The following is a 22,458-nucleotide window of genomic DNA, read 5'->3' as shown; positions in this document are numbered from 1 at the left end:
GACCCCGCAGGATTGCCTGTTGCGTTCACATGAGGCGGTTAGTCCGTCAGCGCGGGTTTACGTCTGCTGGATGACACGGGCCTCCGCATTCCTCCCCCTCCTCCCCCCCCTCCTCCCTTCCTCTCAGCCGCTGAGGGGGGACGCCCTCTCTTCCTGTTTCTGCTCTTCGTTTTATTACAGTGAATCTTGGTGGGTTTGCGTCGGGCCCATTTCCGGGAACGCCAAATGCGCACGCGTGTGTGATGATGTGTGTTTTTTTTTTAGTTACTTTCCCCTGCCGATCACCGCAGACCGTGGGACACGCTTGTCTCTATTTCTTTACTTTTCCCCACCTCCCCATTCCTGTGCTCAGTGCCTACCCGCCCCCCTCCCCTCCGCTCCCTCCGTGTGAAACGCGTTCAGACGTCAAAGGGGATCAGCCTATGCATTCGGTGCAACTGTTTGGTTCACTACGCTGACTTTTGGTCGTAAGAGGAGGGAGCATTGATCCCCATATTCATAACCACATCTCCTCTTTCTCGCCCACGCACAAACGCCATGTCGGCGCCGGTCCCCATGCGCGCCACGCCGTACCTCGTGGATGTGGCGGCCAATCTGACTGATTGTGTCTTTCGCGGGGTAGACTGGAAGGGCAACCGCCTTCACGATGACGACTTCGACTGTGTCCTGGCCCGCGCGCAGGAGCGCAATGTGCAACAGATCATCGTTACCGGCACCAGCCTCGCTCAGAGCGTCAAAGCCATCGCGCTGTGTCGGCGTTACCCCGATCGGCGGCTGCTGTGCACTGTCGGAGTGCACCCTGCGCACTGCAGTGAGTTTCTTCGGCCTTTGGACCACAACGAGGTTCAACGCGTTGCGGACAGTGACATATCAATGGTGATGGCACACCACGAGGGACCCACCATGGGGACAACGGCTGAGCAAGAGGAAGCGTGGGCGCAGGAGCGCCTCGATTACCTTGTGAACCTTGTGGATAAGAACCGGGACGTTGTTGTGGCGGTGGGTGAAATCGGCCTCGACTATGCCGAGCTCAACTGTTGCCCGCGTGAAGTGCAGGAGAAGTATTTTGCACGTCAGCTCACTGCTTTCGCCTCGCTGCGGCTGCCATTTCTTTTCCATTCACGCGAGTGCGGTATGGGGTTTGCATCCCAGCTGAAAGACACATGGGCACGCATCGCCTCTGCTACTGCCACTGCCACGGATACGGATACGGCTAGGGCAGAGGCAGACCATCCAAGTTCCTCCTCACCTGTGCTCAGTACAGAGTTGCGCGGCGTCGTGCACAGCTTTAGCGGTTCCCTCGAGGAGCAAAAAACACTGCTGTCCATGGGGCTGTACTTGAGCGTGAACTGTAGCGCTTTCCGAGATGCTTCTCTTGCCAAACAGGCGACTTCGATTCCACTGGATCGTCTCATGCTCGAGACCGATGCCCCGTGGTGCGATGTACGGCCAAAGGACTACGGCGCTCAGTTTGTACGCACTGTCTTCAAGACGATCAAGCGCAGGAAGCCGTTCGAGATGGGGGCGTGCCTGGAGAGGCGCAATGAACCCTGCCATCTTGTTCATGTAATAGAGGAGTATCTCGGTAGCGTGAAGGTATCCGCCACTGGACCTGATGATCCGCTCTCAAGGATAGACGAGGCGGCTCTAATCGCCGCCGTCTATGATAACTGCACACGTCTCTTTCAGCTCTGACGTTCATCCTCTACGACGATCGAGATAAAAACTTCTTTTTTTTTCTCCCGGAGTCTGCGTCTGAGATCTCTTCTTGGTCGATGATTTCACAAATGAAAAAAAAAGGGCGATGTGGTAACCACGGGCGTGAAAAGAGAGCAGGGCACATTCAACAAGTCAAGGCGTCCGTGCGCCGGTGGTGGTAGTGGTGTTGGGAGAGCTTACCGATGCGCACTCGTCTCATCCAGCGCTAAGAGCTCCCTGGACGTCTGAGGGGCGACCAGGCTTGCTGTCTGCAGGGAGTCTTACTTGTCCCGCGCTTGCGATTTGTGACTCAGCAAGCCGCTCAAGAAGGGGGAGGAGGAGGAAGAGTAGGAGGGTGTGGGTGAAGAACACAGCGCCTGGCTCACTGCGTACAGGCACATGCGGCTCAATGCCGAGCGAGTGCCGCGGTTGTTTAAATCTGCTCCTCATTATAATCGCTAGTAGTATTGACTAGAAGTCAGTCCCCCCGATCTGCACCGTACCGATCCAGCGAGGGGGAGCGGGGAGAGGGGCAACAACAGAACGAAATCGCTGACGCTCTTTTTTTTTGCTGGACAGTTTTCATTCTCCCCCCCCTCTTATTTTTGAGGGAAGAGGCCCCCCCCCTGGTTGCTTCGAGGCCGCATCGCCTCAACAGTTTTACTAGCTCGTCGAACTACAGACATGTTGCTGCAAGACACCGGAAAGGGGTGGGGGGGGTGGGGGCGATACGGGGAGGAGGAGGTGGAGGGGGGGGGGGATGACTTCGTCATCATTCTCTCTCTACGTTGGCTGTTTCTCTCTTTATTGCTCTTCCACCGACAGTGTCTACATGCTGCATGACACCACAGCACCCACCTCATTTTTTTTACATGATCAGCCGCACGCACACGGCTCCCTCTTACTTTCCCTGTCCTTTTTGTTGTTGTTACTGCTGCTAGCGCTTTACAATCAATGAAGCGTCCTCGAGGGGAGGACGAAGAGGTGGAGCTGGAAGGTACTCGCCGCATGTCTGGTGATCACCCCAGCGTCGGGGCCAGTAAAGCACATGAACGGCGCCGACTCGTCAAGGGTGCCGATGTCGGACTGCCGTTTCACGCGTCCGTTATTGAGGAAGTGTGTGTGGTGGAGGAGGTACACACGGTCCTTGTACGTTTTCCTTGCTTTGACTTCTTCCGACATGTACGCCTGTGCGAGGGCACACGCGACCCCCTGTCTTCTGTATATGGTGATGTCAAGTCTTCGGCAACTCTTGCGAACGACTTATCAGACACCGTTGTAGATGATCGCGCGCATCCGCCAACTTCTTCCTGCTGTGCTGCGGACGCGGTCTTCGTCCCTGAAGCCGCTTTCTTTATCCCGGGGACGCTGGAAACGGACACCCCTCAACTCCTGCTGAACAGTGGGACTCCGCATGAAATGCGATTCGAGGGGCAGTGGGCTGAGGTAGCTGGGGAAGGCGCATGCATCACGAATCGCGCCATTGTGCACGTCAGCGCCAATGCGAGAGAGGTCGCTGCATCCCCCGGTGCGCGCCACTTGCAGCCCCTTCCGACTGCGAGCGCTGCAGCAAAGCCGTCTGAACTCGCGGGCCTTACAACTGAGGCGTTGCCCGCGTCGTCATCTCCGGCCACTGCAGCGTCTGCGATTCCAGTCGCCAGCCTACTGACGCACACATTTGCCGGCGTCACCGCTGACGAGGAGCGACGTCTACGAGCAGAGCAGCAAAAGGGCTGGACTTACGATCGCATCGACGTGCCTTCAGCCGTTCTGGTCATGCATCGTGTGCACTAGGACAACAAGTGGGCCTCATATTATGCTTGCTTCGGCACACCAACACACTGACTTATCGAGATTTTCTTCTTCTCCCCCTTTTGAATGTCTTCACCACCGCCACCACCATCACAACAAAGATGTTGGAATCGGGAGGAAAATATTGCCCTTTGTGGATATATGAACGGCAAGTACTTTTGGGGCTACTGAAAGGAGGGCGGGGGGGGGTGAGAGCGAGGGGAGGGGCGCTGTTGCAGATGTAAAAGAAAAAGCGAACCACCCCCCCAAAAAAAAGCTACGCAGTCTACCTTCAACCGGAAACAGCCTCTGTTATGTTGACGGCGGAGAGAAGCGCCGGTGCTGGGGGGGGGGCCCTCGAGGATGAGAAAAAGCTTGTGTGGTGTACTTGGCCTCTTTTCCAGTGCCTCATGCCATGTTTGTGGCATGTCTCTCCTTGTTTCTATGATTGTTGCCCCCCCCCAACTTCAATCTCGCCTATCAGTTGTGGTTCTCGCCTCTTGGGCGAGTGAGCATATCCCACGCCCACTACCATGTTCGCCGCTGTATGTGGTTCACCCACCGGCGTTCTCCAGTGTTTCGCATATACATTGAAAGAACATACGTCTACGGGGTCTCGGCCATGTGAGTAGCGGTTGGCACTCCGCGACTCTCTCACATTCTGCGCGACTGCCTCGTTCGTGAGTGTGTCTTCAGCGTACGTGTTCACCCCCCCCCCCTTCCCCCCGATTGCACCACACGATGAGGTAGCTGGTGTCATTTTGGGGGCGGGGTGGGGGGCGTTTTGCTTGAAAAAAAAACAGGACTAAGCGGTTTTCCGTCTTTCCCCGATGCCGTGTGTGTGTGTGTGTGTGTGTGCATCGGAGGTGAAAGACGCTCTGTTCCCCGTCAGGGTATGCCGTTTAGCGGTGCGCCTTTTCACCACTACACACTGGGGGTTGTCTTCCTGGGGTACAGCAATGCGACATGTTCACCTTGTCGATCCTCCCTCCTCGGCATTACATTATTCGCACTGATCTTTCCAAAAAAAACACCACCACCACCATCACCAGAATATCTTGAAGATTTTTTTTTCCGCTACTCTCACTGCATGGTGCAGATCTCACTACGGCAGACCAAGCACATTTACACAAGCTTCACGACCTTAGCCATCCTTCCCCCCACACACACACACACAAACAAACATACCCGGATACAGTCACACTTGACACCAAAGCGTGATCATCATTTCAAACAGCTACCAGTGTCGAAGACGGACTCGCACCCGGGGGTGAGTCTGGCAAGCACCACAACCAAAAGGCTCTGCTCGTTCCCACCTCCCTTCTGTGTTGTGCCCTCAACCGACTGCACCTAGTTTTTTTTTTTTTGCTGTTACCTCTGTGCCAATTCTGTGTATTTGGCATTTTTTTTTACATCCGTGCTTCCTACTTGTTCATGCCCTTTTTGCCACAGGCCTTATAAGGACTGACTGACTGTCTGACTGTCGCTGTTCGTATAGGCGCGCTGGTGTGTCTCGTGCATACGTGTGTGAGAGAGAGGTTGGGCGTGCACTTTGTACTGTTCCCAGTGTGCACACACACACACACACATATATATATATATATATTTATATTTTGCCACTCTCCTTGAGTCTCTGTACATACATTATTGTGTAAGCCATTGGATCTCAATCTCTTGAGGTCTCGTCCTGCACTGCGGTCGAGACTGCCACTTTTTAAGTTCAAAGGGACGGGACAGGGTGCGTCAGCGCTTGTACGCAATTACAAGCAACCGAGGGGAAAAGCACTAGGCATCTGGTCCACTCCCGAAAAAAAAACAGCGAAAACAAGGGAGACGCTTCATCTATTTGATTTTGCCACTTTGGTCTGCCCCTCCCCCCCTTCTCCCGTTCTCCTCCCGTTCTCCTCCCTCTTTTTTCCCTCGGCATAGCGGTGGTGTGATTAGTCTGTCGGTGTATCTGCTCAACAGTAGCTCACCCACTGCCACACCGACTCACCTGCGCGTGCTCTCTTATATTTTCTTTTTATTTTTTTTTGATTTTCACTGTTTTCGTTGATCTTTGCCGCCGCCCCCCTTTTCTCGCTCCCTCTCTTCACGTCTCCCGTGTCTTGTCTTTTTTGTCCCTATTTTCCATTTTTCTCTTTTTCGAGGGGCGTAGCTTCCCGGTTTGGTGGACCTCTATAGATCAGCCACAGTAACGTGTTGCCACCTCCCTCGCTCCCTTTTTCTTTGTTTTTCGCCCCCTTATTTTTTTTTGGAGGTTCGAGCGACTTGTGGGCACCCCCACCCTTACGTGCTTATATATTTTTTCGAACACATACGATTACCTTTGTTTGGTTTGCTTCTCCTTTTTTATTATTTTGCCCTCCACCATTCTTTGCTTCTTCTTCTGTGTGTTTGTGTGTGTGTTTCAAGTGTGTGTTGTTGTTGCTGGTCCCACAAGAGTCTGTGCACGTAAGTGTGAACGTGTGTTTTGTTTTGTGTTCGCTCCACCCACTGTACTCACCACCACCACCACCCCCCCTTTCGCTGTGCATTTTCTTTCTAAACGCCTCTGGTCGTCTCCTGCCCTCAACAGTCCTGCGGATTCACCCGCATCGAGGCACCGTATTGTACTATTCAAAACTGAGGTACACCAGCGAAACTCTTTTTTTTTGCCCTGGTTTCCCCACCACCCGCATTACACCAGCTCCGCATAAACACATTCGTTCGCAATCATCGGGGCATACGTCTTTTTACTGATACACACGCACTCTCTATCCCTCCCCTCCCCTCCCTCCTCACTTCTCTACCGGACACTCTCTCGTGAATTCGGCAGGGGCGGACGGTAAGCGAGTGTGCTTCGTGTACTGCTACTTTTACATCCGCATTGTTTTTCACAGACTACGATCAGCGTGTGCGCGTTTTCCTGCGCTCCGCCGCTGTGTCGCTTCCACTTCAGGCCAGCGTATACCACCTTGGTGTTGTGCGTCTCGAGGCTCCAACCCGCAACTCATCTATACGTCAAACAAGAAGGTTACTGACAGGGTCGCACCTGGAATCAAAAAGAAGCAGGCTAACCTCTTGGCTGCTGGAGAGAGACGGACGTCATCGAACCCTGAACGCTGCCCCGCACCTCCTGTGTCTGTAGAGATCATATTTCTATCAATTCCCGAGAGCCGGCCACCTACACTGCCTGGTGCGATCCTCCCCAACGGCAGAGAAGAAGCCTCTGCGAGAGAGAATCTTTCTGTTGTGCTGAAAAGTGAGTACAGCCCGCTAAGTATGGGAGGTGCACCGCGCTCGAGGTCTGACCAACCCATGATGCCCGCTGCTAACCCACGAACGGATGAAGTGATGATGACCACTTTCGGTTCCAGGTCCGCCTCTGTGTCATCCTCCGTCGGAAACAGGGTCAGGGGTGGAGATGGTACCGAAAAGAATGTGGTGCGGATCGAAGCGGCTGATGGGAACGACGAGTACAATATTTTCCAGCGTAGGTCAGCAGCCGCTAAAGGCAACGGGGCCGCCAACCGCACACTGCCGCGTCGCGCACCGGCAGGATGCTGTCAGCAACTTGGACAGACGATTCTCCGCGTGCTAATCCTGATGAAGCGGGAGTGGAAGTCTACGGCGTGCGAGCTCACTATGCCGATCCTCTTCGTTATTGGCTCCGTCTTGCTAAGCATCCTTTTCGGCAGCTCAAGCGGGGAAGAGGCGAGCTATTACGCTGCCAATGGACCGAGTTTGGTGTCTGACATGAGTACTGCTATCCGTAGCTCCCTTTGCTACAAAAAGCACTTGACGAGTGGCATCCCTGGTTTGAAGCCGTGTGCGCCGGCAAAAGAGCACCGCTGTCCCAGTGGCCTTGGCATCCCAAAAGGGTTGTGCTACACAAAGATAGCTCCAGCAGCGGTTGCTGGCTTGGCTACATTTGTGTCTAGCGCAACCTCACCAATTTTGTCCATGGACGCGCTTATTTCTTCCCAATGGATCGCGAGGGGCGAGGGGATTAGGTCATCTATTTCCTTTTCCAACGGTGGTCTACTCTACTTTGCACCCAATACGCCAGAGGTGCAGTCGTTGGTGGCGTACCTGCGCACCGACTCTGCTCTTTTCGAAAACGTGTACGGTGGCACATTTGCGACAGAAGCTGAAGCGGTGGCACATGTCATGTCGCTGACACCCAGCGACCCGCCGACGTGGGGCATAGTGAGCCTCGAAAGTTACACAGTGGACGCATTCAACGTGCACATTATGGTCAACGCGTCAGCCCTGCCCTCAACGTCGACCAGCGTCAACATCGACTACACTGGTGGGCTCGACACGAAGAGCAACTTCCTGTACATCACCTCCGGCTACGCGACGCTGCAGACGCTCGTGTACAATCACTACATCACGAGTGTGCTCGGCCAGCCGACGACGAAGCCACTGACCTACACTCCTATGCCTACAAAGGCCTACAGCATGAGCAAGTTTTTGTCGACCGCGCCCACGCTGGTGCCGCTGATGTTGGTGCTCGGGTTCCTGTATCCTGTGTCGCAGCTCACAAAACGTATTGTGCTCGAGAAGGAGCTGCGCATCCGAGAGGCCATGCTTATCATGGGTCTCTCTGAGTCGATCATGTACTTGGCATGGTTTCTGGTGTATGGTGTGTGGTACATACTCTTATCCGTGATCGTGATGATCATCTTGCGGTTGACATACCTGCCCCTTACCGACCCCGCCTATATTTTTTTTATCTTCCTGTTCTTCTCCTGGTCGACCATGATGTTGTCAGGCGTCACCGCAGCTCTCTTTAGCAAGGCACGGTTGGCGTCTATCATCTCGCCTATCCTTTACTTCTTGTTGTCGGTTCCACTCTTCGCGATGCAGAACCCCGGCAGCGGTGCTAAGATAGGTATCATGGTACTGAGCCCGAGCGCACTAGCCACAGGCTTGACGCTGCTCTTGGAACATGAGATAAATGGCGGTTCCGGTGTCGCTGAGCTCGTCTACTTCCGCGACGACCCCAAACTGATTCTGGCGTATGTCTTCCTTGTTCTGGACATCGCTGTGTACCTGTTACTGATGATGTACCTCGACTGCGTGATCCCGAAGGACTGGGGGACGACCAAAAATCCCTTCTTCTTCATCATCGACCCTGTGCGATGGTGCTTCTGCCGGCGCCGCGTGAGCCACGACAGTGCCGTTCAGGATGGTCGCGCGGAGGACGGCGTGTTCGAGGAGGAAGATTCTGAGGCGGAGGAGGACGCAGCGGTGCGGATTCGCGGTTTGCGCAAGACGTTCCGGCGCGGTGGCAAGTCGTTCGTTTCGGTGAACAACCTCTTTTGGTCGCTGAAAGAAGGCGAGATATCAGTGCTGTTGGGGCACAACGGGGCAGGCAAGTCGACGACGATAAACATGATAACCGGAATGCTGGAGGCTGACAGCGGCGACTGCTACGTTTCTGGGCACTCCGTACGCCACGACCTGAGAGCTGTGCGACAGGAGATTGGGTTTTGCCCACAGCACAACATCCTCTGGCCGCAGCTGACGGTGCGGGAGCACCTCGCCTATTACGCTGGGATCAAGGGGCTAAGTGGCTCGGAGAAGGAGGACGCAATCCGGCGCTTGCTTGTTGCTGTGGACCTCGAGGACAAGGAACATTACCTTTCGAAGGCGCTGTCTGGTGGGCAGAAGCGGAAGCTCTCGGTGGCGGTTGCTTTTGTTGGTGGAAGCCGGGTTTTGTTCCTGGACGAGCCAACGGCTGGGATGGACGCTGGCGCGCGGCGACACACGTGGTCCCTGCTGAAGGAAATGTCGAAGCGCCACGCAATCCTGCTGACGACACACTTCATGGATGAGGCAGACCTGCTCGGCGACAGGGTTGCGATCATGAGCAATGGGAGGCTGCAGTGTGCGGGGTCGAACATGTTCCTGAAGTCAAAGCTCGGCGTTGGGTTTGTGCTAACGATGTCCGTTGTGTCACACGCGCGGCGCGAGCCGATCGATGAGATGGTGCGGTTGCTCGTACCTGAGGCAGAGACTGTGAAAAGCGGCGCAGGCGAGGCCGCGTACCGTTTGCCAACGGCTTCGAAGGCTGCGTTTCCCAAGCTGCTTAGTGCTGTGGAGCAGGGTATCCCCAATCTTGGGATCAAGGCGTACTCGTTGTCGGCGACGACGTTGGAGGAGGTGTTTATGAAGATCGCCAAGGGCCCGAGCGTGGAGTGCGACGCGGTCGAGGCTGCAGCGAAGGAGAAGGCAGACGCGGCGGAGGCGGTCTGGGGCGTGGAGATAGAGAGGCGACGATGGATGCGGCGTTGGCTGCAGCTCCGTGCGATGATGGTGAAGCGTTTCTGGAACGCGCTGCGCGATCGGCGCACACAGTTCTTCCAGATCATCTGCCCCGTCGCTTGTGTGCTTCTCACGATGTTGTTCACGCTGGTGAAGCTCTTTGACACACCGACACTCGTGCTGAGCAACGACGTTTACAAAACAGCGGTGGTGGTTCCGCTTGCGAACTGCGAGGGTGTTCTGGACGTGACAACGCCCTTCTCTTCCAACACGCACATGGATATCTGGACTGACACGCCGACTGTCACTGCTTTTTCCGAGAAGCTGCGCAGTACCTACGATATGCATGCCTACGAGCGCAATGGCGCCATCTCGTGCGCAGCGGCGACGAGCAGCAACTTGCACCACAGTGTCTTCTACAACTTGTCGGCTCCACATGAGATCGCCATCGGGACATCGAACGTCTTTGCATCTTACGTTCGCCTCGCAACTGCCCGCACTGACCAGCGTATCACCACCACAGTGACACCTCTCCCCAAGGTTGCGCACCAGAGGGAGGTGGAGTCCGCTGTGTACTCGATGATTATGTCCTTTTTGATCATGGTTCCGTTCACTTTTATCCCATCGACCTTTGTGGGCTGGATTGTCAAGGAGCGCGAGTGCAAGGCGCGGCACCTGCAGAACGTTTCTGGCCTAAGCTTTTACGTATATTGGCTTGCCAACTTCTTGTTCGATCTGTGCTCCTACCTTATCACAATGGCTCTTGTCCTCATTTGCTTTGCCATATTTTCTCGCAAGGAGTACGTTGGGCCAGAGAGCATTGGTGCAACCATCATCGTGCTTCTACTCTACGGTGTTTCGGGCATTTTCATGGCATACGCGCTGGGCTTCCTCTTTGATAATCATTCCACTGCACAGAATGTCGTCATGTTGGTCAATTTTATCACTGGCTTCCTGCTCGTTCTGACAGTCGTGGCGTTATCGTTCAATAAAGGGACAGAGAAGGCAGCCAAGGTGCTCCGTTGGATATTCCGCATTCTCCCCAGTTTCTGTGTTGGCGAGGCAATCAATGGCCTTGCGTCAATCCGATTAGTTCGCTCATTCGACAGCACCAAAAGCCCGTGGGATATGGATGTAGTGGGGTGGGATTGCGTGTACATGGCAGTTGAGATCCCGCTGTTCATATTCTTGACGATCTTCATTGACCACCCCGGGCGGCGGCAGCGCAGCCAGCGGCTCTTCCATAACCCCGACGCTCCCCCGGACATGATCGAGAACGAAGACGAAGACGTTGTGGCGGAACGGCATGCGGTGCTGGAGAGCGCTGAGCGCGAGGACGACCTTGTGCGCGTGGTAAACCTGCGGAAGGAGTACTCGAACGGCAAGGTCGCTGTGCGGAACCTCACTTTCGGCGTGCAACCCGGGCAGGTGTTTGGGTTTCTCGGGACAAATGGCGCTGGCAAGACGACAACGATCTCAATCCTGTGCCAGGAGTTCTACCCAACGCGCGGGCGAGCTTACCTGTGCGGCTATGACATTGTGGAGCAGAGCAGCGAAGCGCTCCAGTGCATTGGGTACTGCCCGCAGTTCGATGCGTGCCTGGACCTGCTCACGGTGGAGGAGCACCTGTACCTGTATGCTGGTGTGCGCGGTATCTCGTCGAGTACCCGCGACAAGGTTGTTCATGGACTACTGCAATTGTGCGGGCTGACGGAGTACAGGCGCACGAAGTCGCACGAGCTGAGTGGTGGCAACCGGCGCAAGCTGTCTGTTGCCGTTTCACTGATGGGGGGACCCCGCGTGGTGTTCTTGGACGAGCCTTCAGCCGGCATGGACCCCGTTGCGCGGCGGGGGCTGTGGAATGCTATTGAAACGGTGGCGGACAACTGCTCTGTTGTACTGACAACACATCACCTGGAGGAGGTGGAGGCGCTGGCGGACCGTGTCGCGATTATGGTGGATGGTACATTGCGGTGCATTGGTGACAAGACGCATTTGAAACACAAGTACGGGACGGGACTCGAAGTGATGGTGCGATTTGCAGATGACGCACCAGAGGTGATGGCTGCCATTGAGCTGTTCTTCAATGAGGTGTTCCCGTCGAGCGCGCTGATGGAGACGCGCGCTGGGCGCCTCACTTATCAGCTGCCGAAAACCGTGCCTCTGTCGAGCGTTTTCACTGCACTAGAGGGACGGAAGGGAGAGCTGCAGATTCGTGACTACAACGTCTCCCAGACATCGATTGAGCAAGTGTTCATGCGCATCAGTGAGGAGGCTGAGCGTCAGCAGGAGGAAGAGCACGCGCGGCGCATAGAAGACGAGGGGAAGTCGTGCTGTCCCTGCAGCGGCTGGTGCTGCAAGGTCTAGCGTTGGTGTGAGTGCATAGATGTCCGAATACGCTTTGTCTCGATTGTCTGCACCCCCTCTTTTCGGTTATTGTTGGCTCTCTCTCTCTGGCACCACTTAGCTGGTGCAGGCTAGAAGTTGGGGGGGTCTTTGCGGTTAGAGATATTGGCCTGTGAAAAGTGGTAATGCGCCTCCCCTTCACCCTCCCCTCCCCTCCCCTCCCCTGAGCGCGCGACAGCGGACAGTTCTCGGCCCTCGTATTTGTGAATGTGTTTTGTGCCCATGGCAGATGTCCAGTTGTGGGGTGCATTTACTGCCCTTTTTAAATGAAGGACCACATACTTCGACTCGGACCTTTTCTTTCACCCCCTTTTTTCTCCCTCCCTCTCTCTCCTCCTCTCCTTCCACTGATTTCTTTTACTGTCTCTCTCTTGCTGGAGGAGAGGGCGGTTGCTTTCCTCTTATTCACTGCCACGTGTGCGGAGGGAGTGACGGGAACGGTAAGCGGCTCTGTCCAACATCACCGCGGTGTGACACCCATTTTTTTCTCCGTCGTTCCTTACGTTTTATTGGTCTTATGAAAGAGTGGTCAACATGCGCCTTTGGTTTTTGGCTTTCCTGCTCCCCTCCCCTCCCCACACCCCTCTCTCCCCTTCCCCTCCCCCACCCGCCCTGCGAGCCGTGCCGCTATGAGAGCAGGGATAAACAGGGCGAGGCGACTGCTTGCTAGATATGTCTGTATATGTACACGCCTATACATGTATGAAACTCGGTGCTGTTTGGCCACCGCAAATACATGCATATATTTATATATATATATATCTTCGTGTATACGAGACCCTATTTTTGCGGATGCAAGCAATAGGGAGGGAGGGAAGGGGGAGGGCGATAAAGGAACGTGGGATAAACGAAGCAGTTTAAGTGTTTGCTTGTTTATATATTTCACATGTTACGTCCGTCACTTGGCACGTCGCGGGCTGCACAGATTGTCGCACCGTGTCTCTCTTTTTTTTCCTCTATTTTGTAAACACTACGTGTTGCCTGATGTCGGGGGTGAGTGTGCACTCAGGGAGATGCGTGCGCAGCTGTGTGCCTGGGCAGGGTGGGAACAACTTTTCACTCCGTACTCGATAATGGGTGGTGTTGGTCTTCACAGGCGAATGTTCGAGAACCCTTCCCGTATTGCACCTACGCCGACAGCACCACCCAGGAGCAGATGTAAGCGCGCCCTGACTGACCCCAGAAAATCCAAACGGCATAACCCCACGTGTGTTTGAAAAACTGGTCTGCTCAAGGTGACCCAGCGGAGTTAACTAAAACAACAACCACAACCACAAGAGTCGATTTTCTGGTGGAGTGGTGGTTCTCACCGGGTGCCCTCCCACAACGAGGCCGCGCTTCCCCCGCCTTCCCGTCCCTCTTCTGCTTCTAAAAGCACTCCAAGCGATTGGAGCTTCGGTGATGAGAAACGGGTTGTGTGGGGTGCACCAACAAGGGTCCAGCGCAGGTAGTAAATGCTGTTGGACTTTGCGTGTGTGCCTATCCAGCATGCTCCCGGTACACGCATGGGTTGTCTCTCTCTCCTCCCCTCCCCTCCCCTCCCCCGTCCTCCTGGTCTGGGCGAGCTGTTTTAGTTTCGTTCTGCCCTACTGACTCGCCCATTTGCTTCACCCTCAATTTTTTCTTTTTTGTTGTTGGCAGTGCATGTACTGTTACCGAAAAAATCGCTGATTCACCACGCCTCATTGCGTTATCCGAGCGCGCGGAGAGAGAGACAAGGCACGCCCACATACGCACTCGCATTCGCGCGCGTGTGTCTATATACCTAAAGATGTATAAATGCCGACGAACGTACTGCGGGTAGAAATATTGCACCTTGTGGGACTCTGCATCACCCGTTTTTTGGTTCCTTTTCGGTGTGGTTTCTCAAGTCCTCGACAGGCTGACTCAGTATGGGGTTGAAGCGTGGTTCGACAAGGTGCGCACCGTGTGTGCCTGCGCCGCCCGGCCTCCTCCGTCCCCTCGCGTGCCTCCAAGCTCAATGACCTCGCTCGTATCACTCGAAGCGAGTCGTGAGGCGTCCGCACATTCTCTTCTACCAGGGGTGCCCGTCGGCTTTGGGGGTGACTCAGTGCTTTTTTCTCTTGAAGCGACTAATCAGATACGCAGGCAGCTGCAGAGCCAGTAAGAGAGGAACTAAGCCAGAGAGAGCGCCCTCCAACTTTCGGAGCCTCTGTTGCATGAAAAGGTTGCTGCGTGGGAGGCACAGCACACCGAGCGACCGGCTGCACGCGAGGCCCGCCTCGGGCTTTACGGTAAATGATCGTCCACCAAGCACAGAGTGCCGAGGTGACCATGCGGGCACCAGTCCAATGCTGAGTTCGCTCAAGGTCTACATTGGTTCAATCTGTGCTCCCTCCCTCCCCCCCCTCCCCCACACGAAGGGCATGTTTTCAGAGGACCTGGCGGGAGATACTCGAGGCAACCGCCGCATTTTTTTCCCCCACAGAGATCATCCGTGGGAAGCAGCTGGAGCTTCGCCCAGCACTGCCAAGGACGTGGAGACAGATCTTTTGAGAATGCTGGAGTCGCTCGATGTCAGCAGGATAAGGCGGATGTGGGGACGCTGATGCACGTGCCGCAGCTTTCTTGATAGCCCTCAGCTGACATCATCTGCGACTCCGTGCTGCACTGGGTCGAGACAAGGCGCGCACTCTCTGCGCATCCACTTCAGCTCTCATCCCGTAGCCAGTAATAGGGAGGCAGCGAGAGCGGTGTGCGTCGCTGTATGTGGTGGTCGGAGAGCGCTGTCTGCATCCAGGATGACGATGCCACCGCGGTAGGCGCCAATGATGCTTCTCCACAGTTTATTTTCCTTGAGTCTGTGTTCCCCCGCTCACGCCGCCGCCTTTCTTGCCTCGCCTCGCCTCGCTTCGCGGCGGCGGCTTGGCCATGCTACAATCCTAGCAGTGTGTCGGCGCACCTCTTCTTTTCTGCAGCAGCAGCCCAGCGCGATCCTTCACGACGTGTCCGAGAGCTGCTAGAGCGAGTGGCGTCCCGGGGTGCGCAACGCGGGCATGGTTGGATGCTAACGGTGCCGACGCCGGCTTTTGCGCATTCGATTCACTCGCACACCTCAACACCGCCGTCCCCTTTAAAGGAGGATTAGGGACCGGCAATCAGCGAGCCGCCGCTGACACCGAAGTCGATTTTCGTGTGTATCAAGGAGCTTCCCAAGGCGCTCCTCTCTCCAATATCGAGGTACATATCGCCCCCCAGCAGCGGTTTCGGGCGCAATGAGAGCGCAGGCACCTCAAGTGGCGGAAACGAGGACAAGAGGTTATTGCCACCTGACATGTCCGGCATGTGAGTGGCGCTCCACCGCGTGTGGTTCGGTGACGAAGCACCCGTGAGCCTCCGCGCCAAGCTCTGTCGTGGCTTCCGGGGGACCACTATGGGCGCGCTTGGCTGAGCTTTTTCCTGTGTGCACGGCGTTGGGGATTTGGCTCGCGGTTTGAAGAAGAGAGGCGCACCTGAGCCACATCGGCACAGACACTCTGGCGGCTGTTGGGAGCGGTGGAGTGGTGTGTCTCTTTAGTTGACATTCCAGTGGTGCATCACAACCAGCGATGCCACCAACATTACACAGATTCACTCGCTGTTGCCCAACATCGGGACAACGGAACTGCTATTGTCTCTGATATGGCACTGTGTGCGCGCTGCTGCACTGTCAGGCCCGAACCAGCGACACGTCGGATGAACCAGGCTCACTCACTGATTCAAAAGGAGAGGAGGCATTCGCTGGACGTGTGGCGTCTATCCCTCATCGCACGTCACATCTGTTGGCATCTGCCCGCTCCTTTCAGCGGGTTGCGAGTCAGTGCAATGAGGGACCACGGCCGTCTCTGTTAGCGGTGCTCTCAGATGCCTTTTCTGTGGAGCAGGGGGTGGTGGTGGTGGTATGGTGGTCGCTGAGCGGGAAACCGTTTCCGCCGTCAGAGACTCAAGCAGTATTGGGGCTGGCCATGAATTATCTCAGCCCCAACTCACGCCGCAAGTGTTGGCTAGTGAGCACAACGTACGGCGCACAACGTCTACTTATTTGTCTTCTTTGTTGCGCGCGACGCAGTCCGTACTACTGCGTACTGTCCTTGGCTTTGAGCAGTGACAGGGCCGGGGAAGTCACCCGCCCCCCCCCCCCCATTCGCTCGGAAAAAAAGAATTCTCCAGCAACTTCACCCTTGCCAACCGGAAGCGTTCGCCGTCCCCAAGACGGGGGGGTGGGGGGGGGGTGCGGGGGGGGGGGGGGCATACAGAAGGCCTCCCCTTGCGACGTGCGAATTTGTTGTCCTGACAAAGGATGCAGGCCCTACTGCGGGAGAGAGTTGTGGCGTAGCACCTCAGAGGGGGGGGGGTTGTCTCGCTTGCGTACAGGCAACAACTGAGTTGGGTGCAGGTGCGCGCTACAGCGTACGAGCGAGGGCTATGCTTTGCAGTGCAATCTACATACACCTCCTAGCGGGCCAAGGCGTTCACGCACTTGATGCAACCTTCAACAGTAACAGAAAAGAGGTATCTTCACCTGCTGACTTGTGTGTCTCGTGCGATAGAGCCATACCACTGTGTCTGAGGTTGTGGCGTACCCGAGTGTCCCCCACACGGCCACAGTGATGCCATCAAGGTTCCCCGACACCAGTTGCTTTCCCTATGTTGTCTGAAGTGCATGAATGTGTGTGTGTGTGTGGTCACTGCTTTTGCACCTCTTTTACATGTGTATAATTTATTTGCTCTGCTTCTCACTGTATCAGCTTGTTCCATCGCCTACCCCTCACCCGAAAGGACCTTTTCCGCGATCCCCGATGTGCGGGTGCGTGCGCGCGGGGTGGGGTGGGGGTGGGGGCATATAGCCGAGGGAAAAGGACTCCTCGGTTGCTGCTGCCGTCGTCGCCCTCCATCGAGCATGTCTCTCCAGAACCGTGAGATCACAAGCAGGGCATAGAGGAGAGGGGGAGAAGGGCCTGGGAGGCGTACTTGAGAACAACGTTCAAAAACAACGAGACCGCCCTGTGCTCCGCACATCTGTGCCTTCTGCACAGCAGGAGGAGAGCGACAATTTCCGTGAGGCTCCATCGCTCCGCCTTCTCGCCTGCCTTGTCGGCCGGCTCTCTGTAGCTCTCCCGCTCCGCCACGAATGTGGGCCCTGTCTCGTATCACAAACTCCACGTGTCCGCTCTACAACGCTCCTCTCCTCTTCTCCACCTTCGTGTGGACGGTGACGAACTCCCGCATTCTCTCTCCCCCTGCTTTTACTCTTTGACATCTTTCAACGGGCCTCTCCGTTCCACTGCTTCTCCCCTTCCCCGCGGCGACTTTCCTTCGTTTTTGATGGAAGCGGATCTCAGAGGGCTCTACGGGGTTTTGGGTCGAGTCGCCTGGTCGAGTGGTCAACCGTTCTCTTTTCGAGCTTCGGATTTTCTTTCGTGTTCCTCTTTTCCAGCGCCCGCGTCCCCCCTTTTCCCAGTGTATGTGCCTCTGAGCCCAATCCGTTCATCCATTGATCCACACACCCTTTTCGGTTTGCTTGTTTCATCCGACATTTTCGTATGCGGTCTTACGAGACTGTTCTCCGCTTTTTTCCCCTATCTTTGTGTTACATTAGCGTACCCCCCCCCCCCCCTTTCTTCGCACTTTCTCTCCACCTCCACCTAACCGTCCCTTCCTCCAGTCGAGCCTGCTTAGCGCTGGTGGTGAACCAATTTACTCGAGAAGGCGCCCCGAACACGAGTTCATCACGTCATCATACACGCATACCACTGCATCACCCAATTACAGTCGACTACTCTGTGTCTTCTAATTGTTTTCTTCTTCCTTGGTTTGCTTCCACTTCCGTGGCACGTTTCCTGTGATCTCCGCAGCAGCAGCTTTTCTGTTTTTGTTTTGTTTTTTTTACATTCTAGAGGGCGGCTAAGATTCGTGTTGGTCTCCCCCACCCCATTCCCCCCACGGCACCGCCAAGGGAGATGACGACGAGTGCATCGAGCGTGACGATTCAGCGTGAGGACAGCAGTGCTAACCTTCGCCCTGGGGCGTCGTCAGTGAACGCGTGCCGCGGGAGGGCGCACCGAAAGAAGAGTCCGCCAGCGTCGTGCGATCAGCTGCTCTACCTCCGCGCTCTTTATCCGTACGCCTCCTACGATGATCTTCAGGCTGTCGTCGAGAACACAGACGGCATTGACGAAGCAGCAAAGCGCGCATACGAGGCACTGAATCCGGACTATACCGGCTTCACATATCTCAAAGATCAACATGACCTCCTCTTCAACGCAAAGCTACCCCGCGCTGAACGGGAAACGGCGTTTGCGGGTTTGAAGGAGTCGCTTGGGGAGCGAGCTGCGGAGGCCTTTCGGCCAGGGAACTTTGGCAATCTCTCCCAGCTGCAGGAGTACCATGACACGGTAGGGCTATTCATTGTGAACACATCGGATTGGGACCGTGCGATGCTTCTACCCTCACGCGACTTGGCGGAGGTGGCATTCATGGATCTTTCTCTACGCGGGGAAACGACTGAATACGTGGCAAGTCCAGCCACGATGGTTGGTGACAGCGACAACAGGAGAGAGAGAACTCAAGGGGACGGGCTGCCCACGCGCAGGGTCCCACTCGCCACGATGAAGAGCGCGACTGGCGGCACGGCGGGTCTGCGGCTGAGCATTCAATCGGAGGCGCCAACCAACGTTGCATTCCTGGCACAGTCGTGTCGCTCCTCCGAAGAGCCACCCAGAACTGGACAACATAGCGGCGATGAGGAAGTGGACACTCCCGGCGTTATTTATCTGCGTAAGAATGATGCACCATGTGCGGCGCCAATTATATCGTGGGCGCCAGAGGCCATGTATGTGGGCCCAGCTGGGGCGCAATGGGTGCGCAAAGAGACCCTGCGCGCCTTTGACGAGGCAGCCTTCAAGGATCCGCAGAGGCGGTCGGCGAAGCCGCCGCTACTTGAAGACGGTGCGGTGACAGATGTAGAAGCGTCTCTGCTGGATTGCAACATTGCAGCGTCGTCTGCAGTGGCTTACAACGTTTATGAGCCCGCGGCGAGGGGCCGGGGCGGTGGTCAGCCAGGTTCTACGGCTGCCTCGCCGCTTCTACCAAAGTACCATCCTCTGTTCATCAAAGGGGAGAACAGGACCCACGAGCCGTTTGAGGTGTGCGACACTTCACATGTCAACTCCGGCGGCGGCCACGACGACGCCAGCACCAAAGTGATCTCCACTGCAGAGGAGCCACATACCTTGCATTCTCACTCGTCCCGGCACCGAGGTGTGCTCAGAGGTCATGTTAATGCGAATGGGCGCGCGGATGACGGAGCTATTAGCGAAACGCAAAACAAGAGGAATCCCCGCATCGATGTAGCTCGCGAAGCGCTCCATACGGGAAGGCGGAGCCCATTTACAACGTCGGAGGCCGTGGGGCCTCGAATGCGCACCCCAACTTCAGTAGACAACTTTTTTTACGAGATCATCATGCATACGCCTGTGGCGTCGCCGCGACTTGAGAGGGACAACGACACCCGCTTGTCAGTGCCTGTTCCGATGGGATCCCCTGCCCTTGATGACGCTAGCTTGTTTCATATCGGAGCGGGCGACTCTCAGCAGCATGAAGCGATGCGCGACGGCTGGGAGAGACGTGTACACACCAATGGCAGTCACACAGCGGGTAGCGATGCACGTGAGGTGCACTACGTGCGATCTTTTCCTGCTGGCCCGGTAGCCATTCCTGCCGCCCACAGTGGGTGCTCTAGCCTAGATCCTGCAGCCTTTCTCGACGCTGAGATGGCGCGCTGGGACACCGCTCTGAAGATGCTGGCTCCGTACGAGGTGGTGTTCGGCTCTAAGTACCGCTGTGAGATTGTTCGGTGCATCCACGACCACTGCCCCAAACTGCGTGCCAACAGCACCCTCATTCTCCAGCGGTTGCTGCACGTGGTCGGGATCGCACTGCGTAACAAAGAGCTGGTGGAGGGAATGACAGAGGAGCTGCTGGAGGTGCCCTTCTTTGGCTCGATTTTGCTCTCTACCTCCCCCGTGAAGGTGTCGCAGCTCAGTTTTCGGGAGGACAGGTGCTCTATCGAGTTTTGCGAGGAGGGAACGCGTCTGAAGGTCAAACTGAACCTAAAGGCGGTGGTGCTGGAGGCAATTCAGTTTGCCTACATTGGCGAGGGCAGCGCCGCCCGACAAGAGCGCAAAGCGCGGCTATCGCAGCGTGGAATGTGGGCGCCATCCTCGCGCTCGGCGTCATCTGTGTCACGCAGTTGTCAACGGAATCAGTACGCAGAGGGTGTAACGCGCGGCACCGCCAGGATCAAAGCAGCCGATGTTGACGTGAAGGGTGTGGTGTATGCGTCGCTGATGGCCTCTGGCAAAGTACACGTGAGGTTTACAAAAGTGACCGTCTCCTTGGGCTCCTTTCGGTTGTCAACAAATGTGACGAAGTTAAACATTTTGTGCACCCTCGGCGCACCAATTTTGCGGCTGATGGTGCAGCACGGTATGGAGAAAGCGCTGCGAAGCGTGCAAAGCCTCTGATACGGGCCTGCGTTATTGTGTGTGTGTGATGCCTCATGCGCTTCAGAAAGCGACACGTGTGAACGGCTACTGTCATTTTGAAGATCTCAGCTTGTGATGCGCGCGCGGGCGTGTGCGCTGCTGTGGATAATTGATGGATCCCTAGCTGTTTTGCATCTCTCCGCCGACGTAGACACCCCCCTCCTCCACACACACACACACAACGAACGCACACGCTCCAACGAGCACAGTCGTAGTCTCCCCCTACTCACTGTGGGGCTCTCGCCGCCACTCATTTCGTGTAGTCTTCTAACCGCTAACAGACAGTGGAGAATACACGCTGATACGCAGAGGTGACCCGTAAAATGAGTCCCTTGACAAATACGAGGTGTCTCCAAGGGGAAACAGGTGACAACACAGCTCTGTAGGTTGCGCTCGCTTTGTCGTCAGTGTCTCCACTTGCTTTTCGGGGTGGCAGGGCTGCTTCACATTCGTTGTTTGTCTCCCCTCTCCCCTCTCTCCCCCTTTCGTTTCTTTCGTCCCCTCCCCTTTGAAACGGTGAGACGCATGGATGCATCAAGCCTTCACAGAAGCAGGGTGGTGGTGGTGGTGAGTGAAGGAGGTCCTCTGACTCGTCGTAGGAGACGTCCATTGTCGCATTTATCCAACCCGGATAGTTGTCTGCGAGCACCGAGTCCTGCGACTGTTTCGCGGCGTAAAAGCGCACACACAGCATACGCGATGGGTCCGAAACAAAGGAAAGACACGTTTCAGGTTTGTGGTCAAGAATTGTTACATTTACCAGGGGATGGGGGGGGGAAGACATGAAGAAAATAAACCACCTGTGCATAGCTCTGCGGCGTTGGCATATACCTCTGTCCCTGTGTCTGTCTGCGCGCTCCTTCACCGCTCTGGGGGGGTCATCCCCTCCCTCCCCCCACCCTCCCTGAGCCGAGCCAAGTTGCGCTCTTGCCATAATCTTTGGCCAGCAGTTTCTTTTCGTGTTGTGTGCCATTTCGCTCACTATGGCGTGTGCAGACCTCAAATGTATCCAAATAAACGCCCGCTTCACTCCCCTATTTCATTCTGCACTGCAGGATCAGCACTGCTGGTTTCCCTCCTGCCTCCACCCTGGAGGAAACCCGTCCCCCTTTCCCATTCGCGGCTCCTCTCTGACGTCCTTCGCCCACATTAGCTCACCAGATAGCGATCTCGTTGCGTGTGCGTACGTCGTTGATTTCCCTGACTGTTGTATACAACGCCCATGGGCGCACGTGCCAGCGTCGACGGAGCCAAAACAGTGGTGCGGCCCCACACGGCCGCCGTGGAGTTTTTTCCATCAGGGGATGGTGCATCTCACTGTCCGCAACAGCTGTCTGGGGTCACCACCGCTACGGGAAAGCCTCCCCGCGCAGAAGGTAGCCGGCCAAGACCTGTTGGCGCGCCCGCTGTTGCAGTGCACGTGCGCGCTGGCGCTCATCCCTTGCCGAGAGTCAGCTCAGAGACGGGGCTTCCCGCATTCAAGTCGTCGGCTGACGCCCCAGCCGCGTTGTGGCCACATGGGCGGGGCTGGGTGTCTCTGCAGAAAGTGCCCCCTGTAGATCACTGTGACGATAGCGCACCCAGGAAGAGTTCCCGTGAGGTGGATGGTGTACAGGGGGATCCATATGCTACCGGAATGCACACGCCGGGTGGCAGGGATCGGGGCCAGAATCAGATAAGTGGCAGTGGTGCAGCTCTCGCCAGAGAGTCGCCACACGCTATCTACTCGTCGAGCGGCAGGGACTCGTTGAGGCTGTTGCGA

General features: G+C 56.0%; 4 protein-coding genes across 4 annotated transcripts; all 4 read left to right on the top strand.

The window, feature by feature from the left end:
- Window positions 1–537: 537 nt before the first annotated feature.
- Window positions 538–1,695, top strand: JKF63_03280 (uncharacterized protein; the record flags this gene model as incomplete). Its single annotated transcript, XM_067899284.1, has 1 exon — window positions 538–1,695. One exon carries the CDS (start codon window positions 538–540, stop codon window positions 1,693–1,695), a length of 1,158 nt encoding a protein of 385 aa, XP_067756074.1.
- Window positions 1,696–2,652: 957 nt separating this feature from the next.
- Window positions 2,653–3,492, top strand: JKF63_03279 (uncharacterized protein; the record flags this gene model as incomplete). The annotated part of the gene is made up of 1 exon (XM_067899283.1): window positions 2,653–3,492. One exon carries the CDS (start codon window positions 2,653–2,655, stop codon window positions 3,490–3,492), a length of 840 nt encoding a protein of 279 aa, XP_067756073.1.
- A 3,261-nt stretch (window positions 3,493–6,753) lies between these two features.
- JKF63_03278 (uncharacterized protein) lies at window positions 6,754–12,111 on the top strand (the record flags this gene model as incomplete). The annotated part of the gene is made up of 1 exon (XM_067899282.1): window positions 6,754–12,111. One exon carries the CDS (start codon window positions 6,754–6,756, stop codon window positions 12,109–12,111), a length of 5,358 nt encoding a protein of 1,785 aa, XP_067756072.1.
- Window positions 12,112–18,110: 5,999 nt separating this feature from the next.
- JKF63_03276 (uncharacterized protein) lies at window positions 18,111–20,675 on the top strand (the record flags this gene model as incomplete). The annotated part of the gene is made up of 1 exon (XM_067899281.1): window positions 18,111–20,675. The coding sequence occupies one exon, from the start codon at window positions 18,111–18,113 to the stop codon at window positions 20,673–20,675; it is 2,565 nt and encodes an 854-aa protein (XP_067756071.1).
- Between the last annotated feature and the right edge of the window lie 1,783 nt (window positions 20,676–22,458).

Source organism: Porcisia hertigi, chromosome 27 (assembly GCF_017918235.1).
Source record: "Porcisia hertigi strain C119 chromosome 27, whole genome shotgun sequence".
Lineage (NCBI taxonomy): Eukaryota > Euglenozoa > Kinetoplastea > Trypanosomatida > Trypanosomatidae > Porcisia > Porcisia hertigi.
The sequence above is the reverse complement of the archived record's forward strand: the minus strand, read 5'-3'. Positions and strand labels throughout refer to the sequence as shown.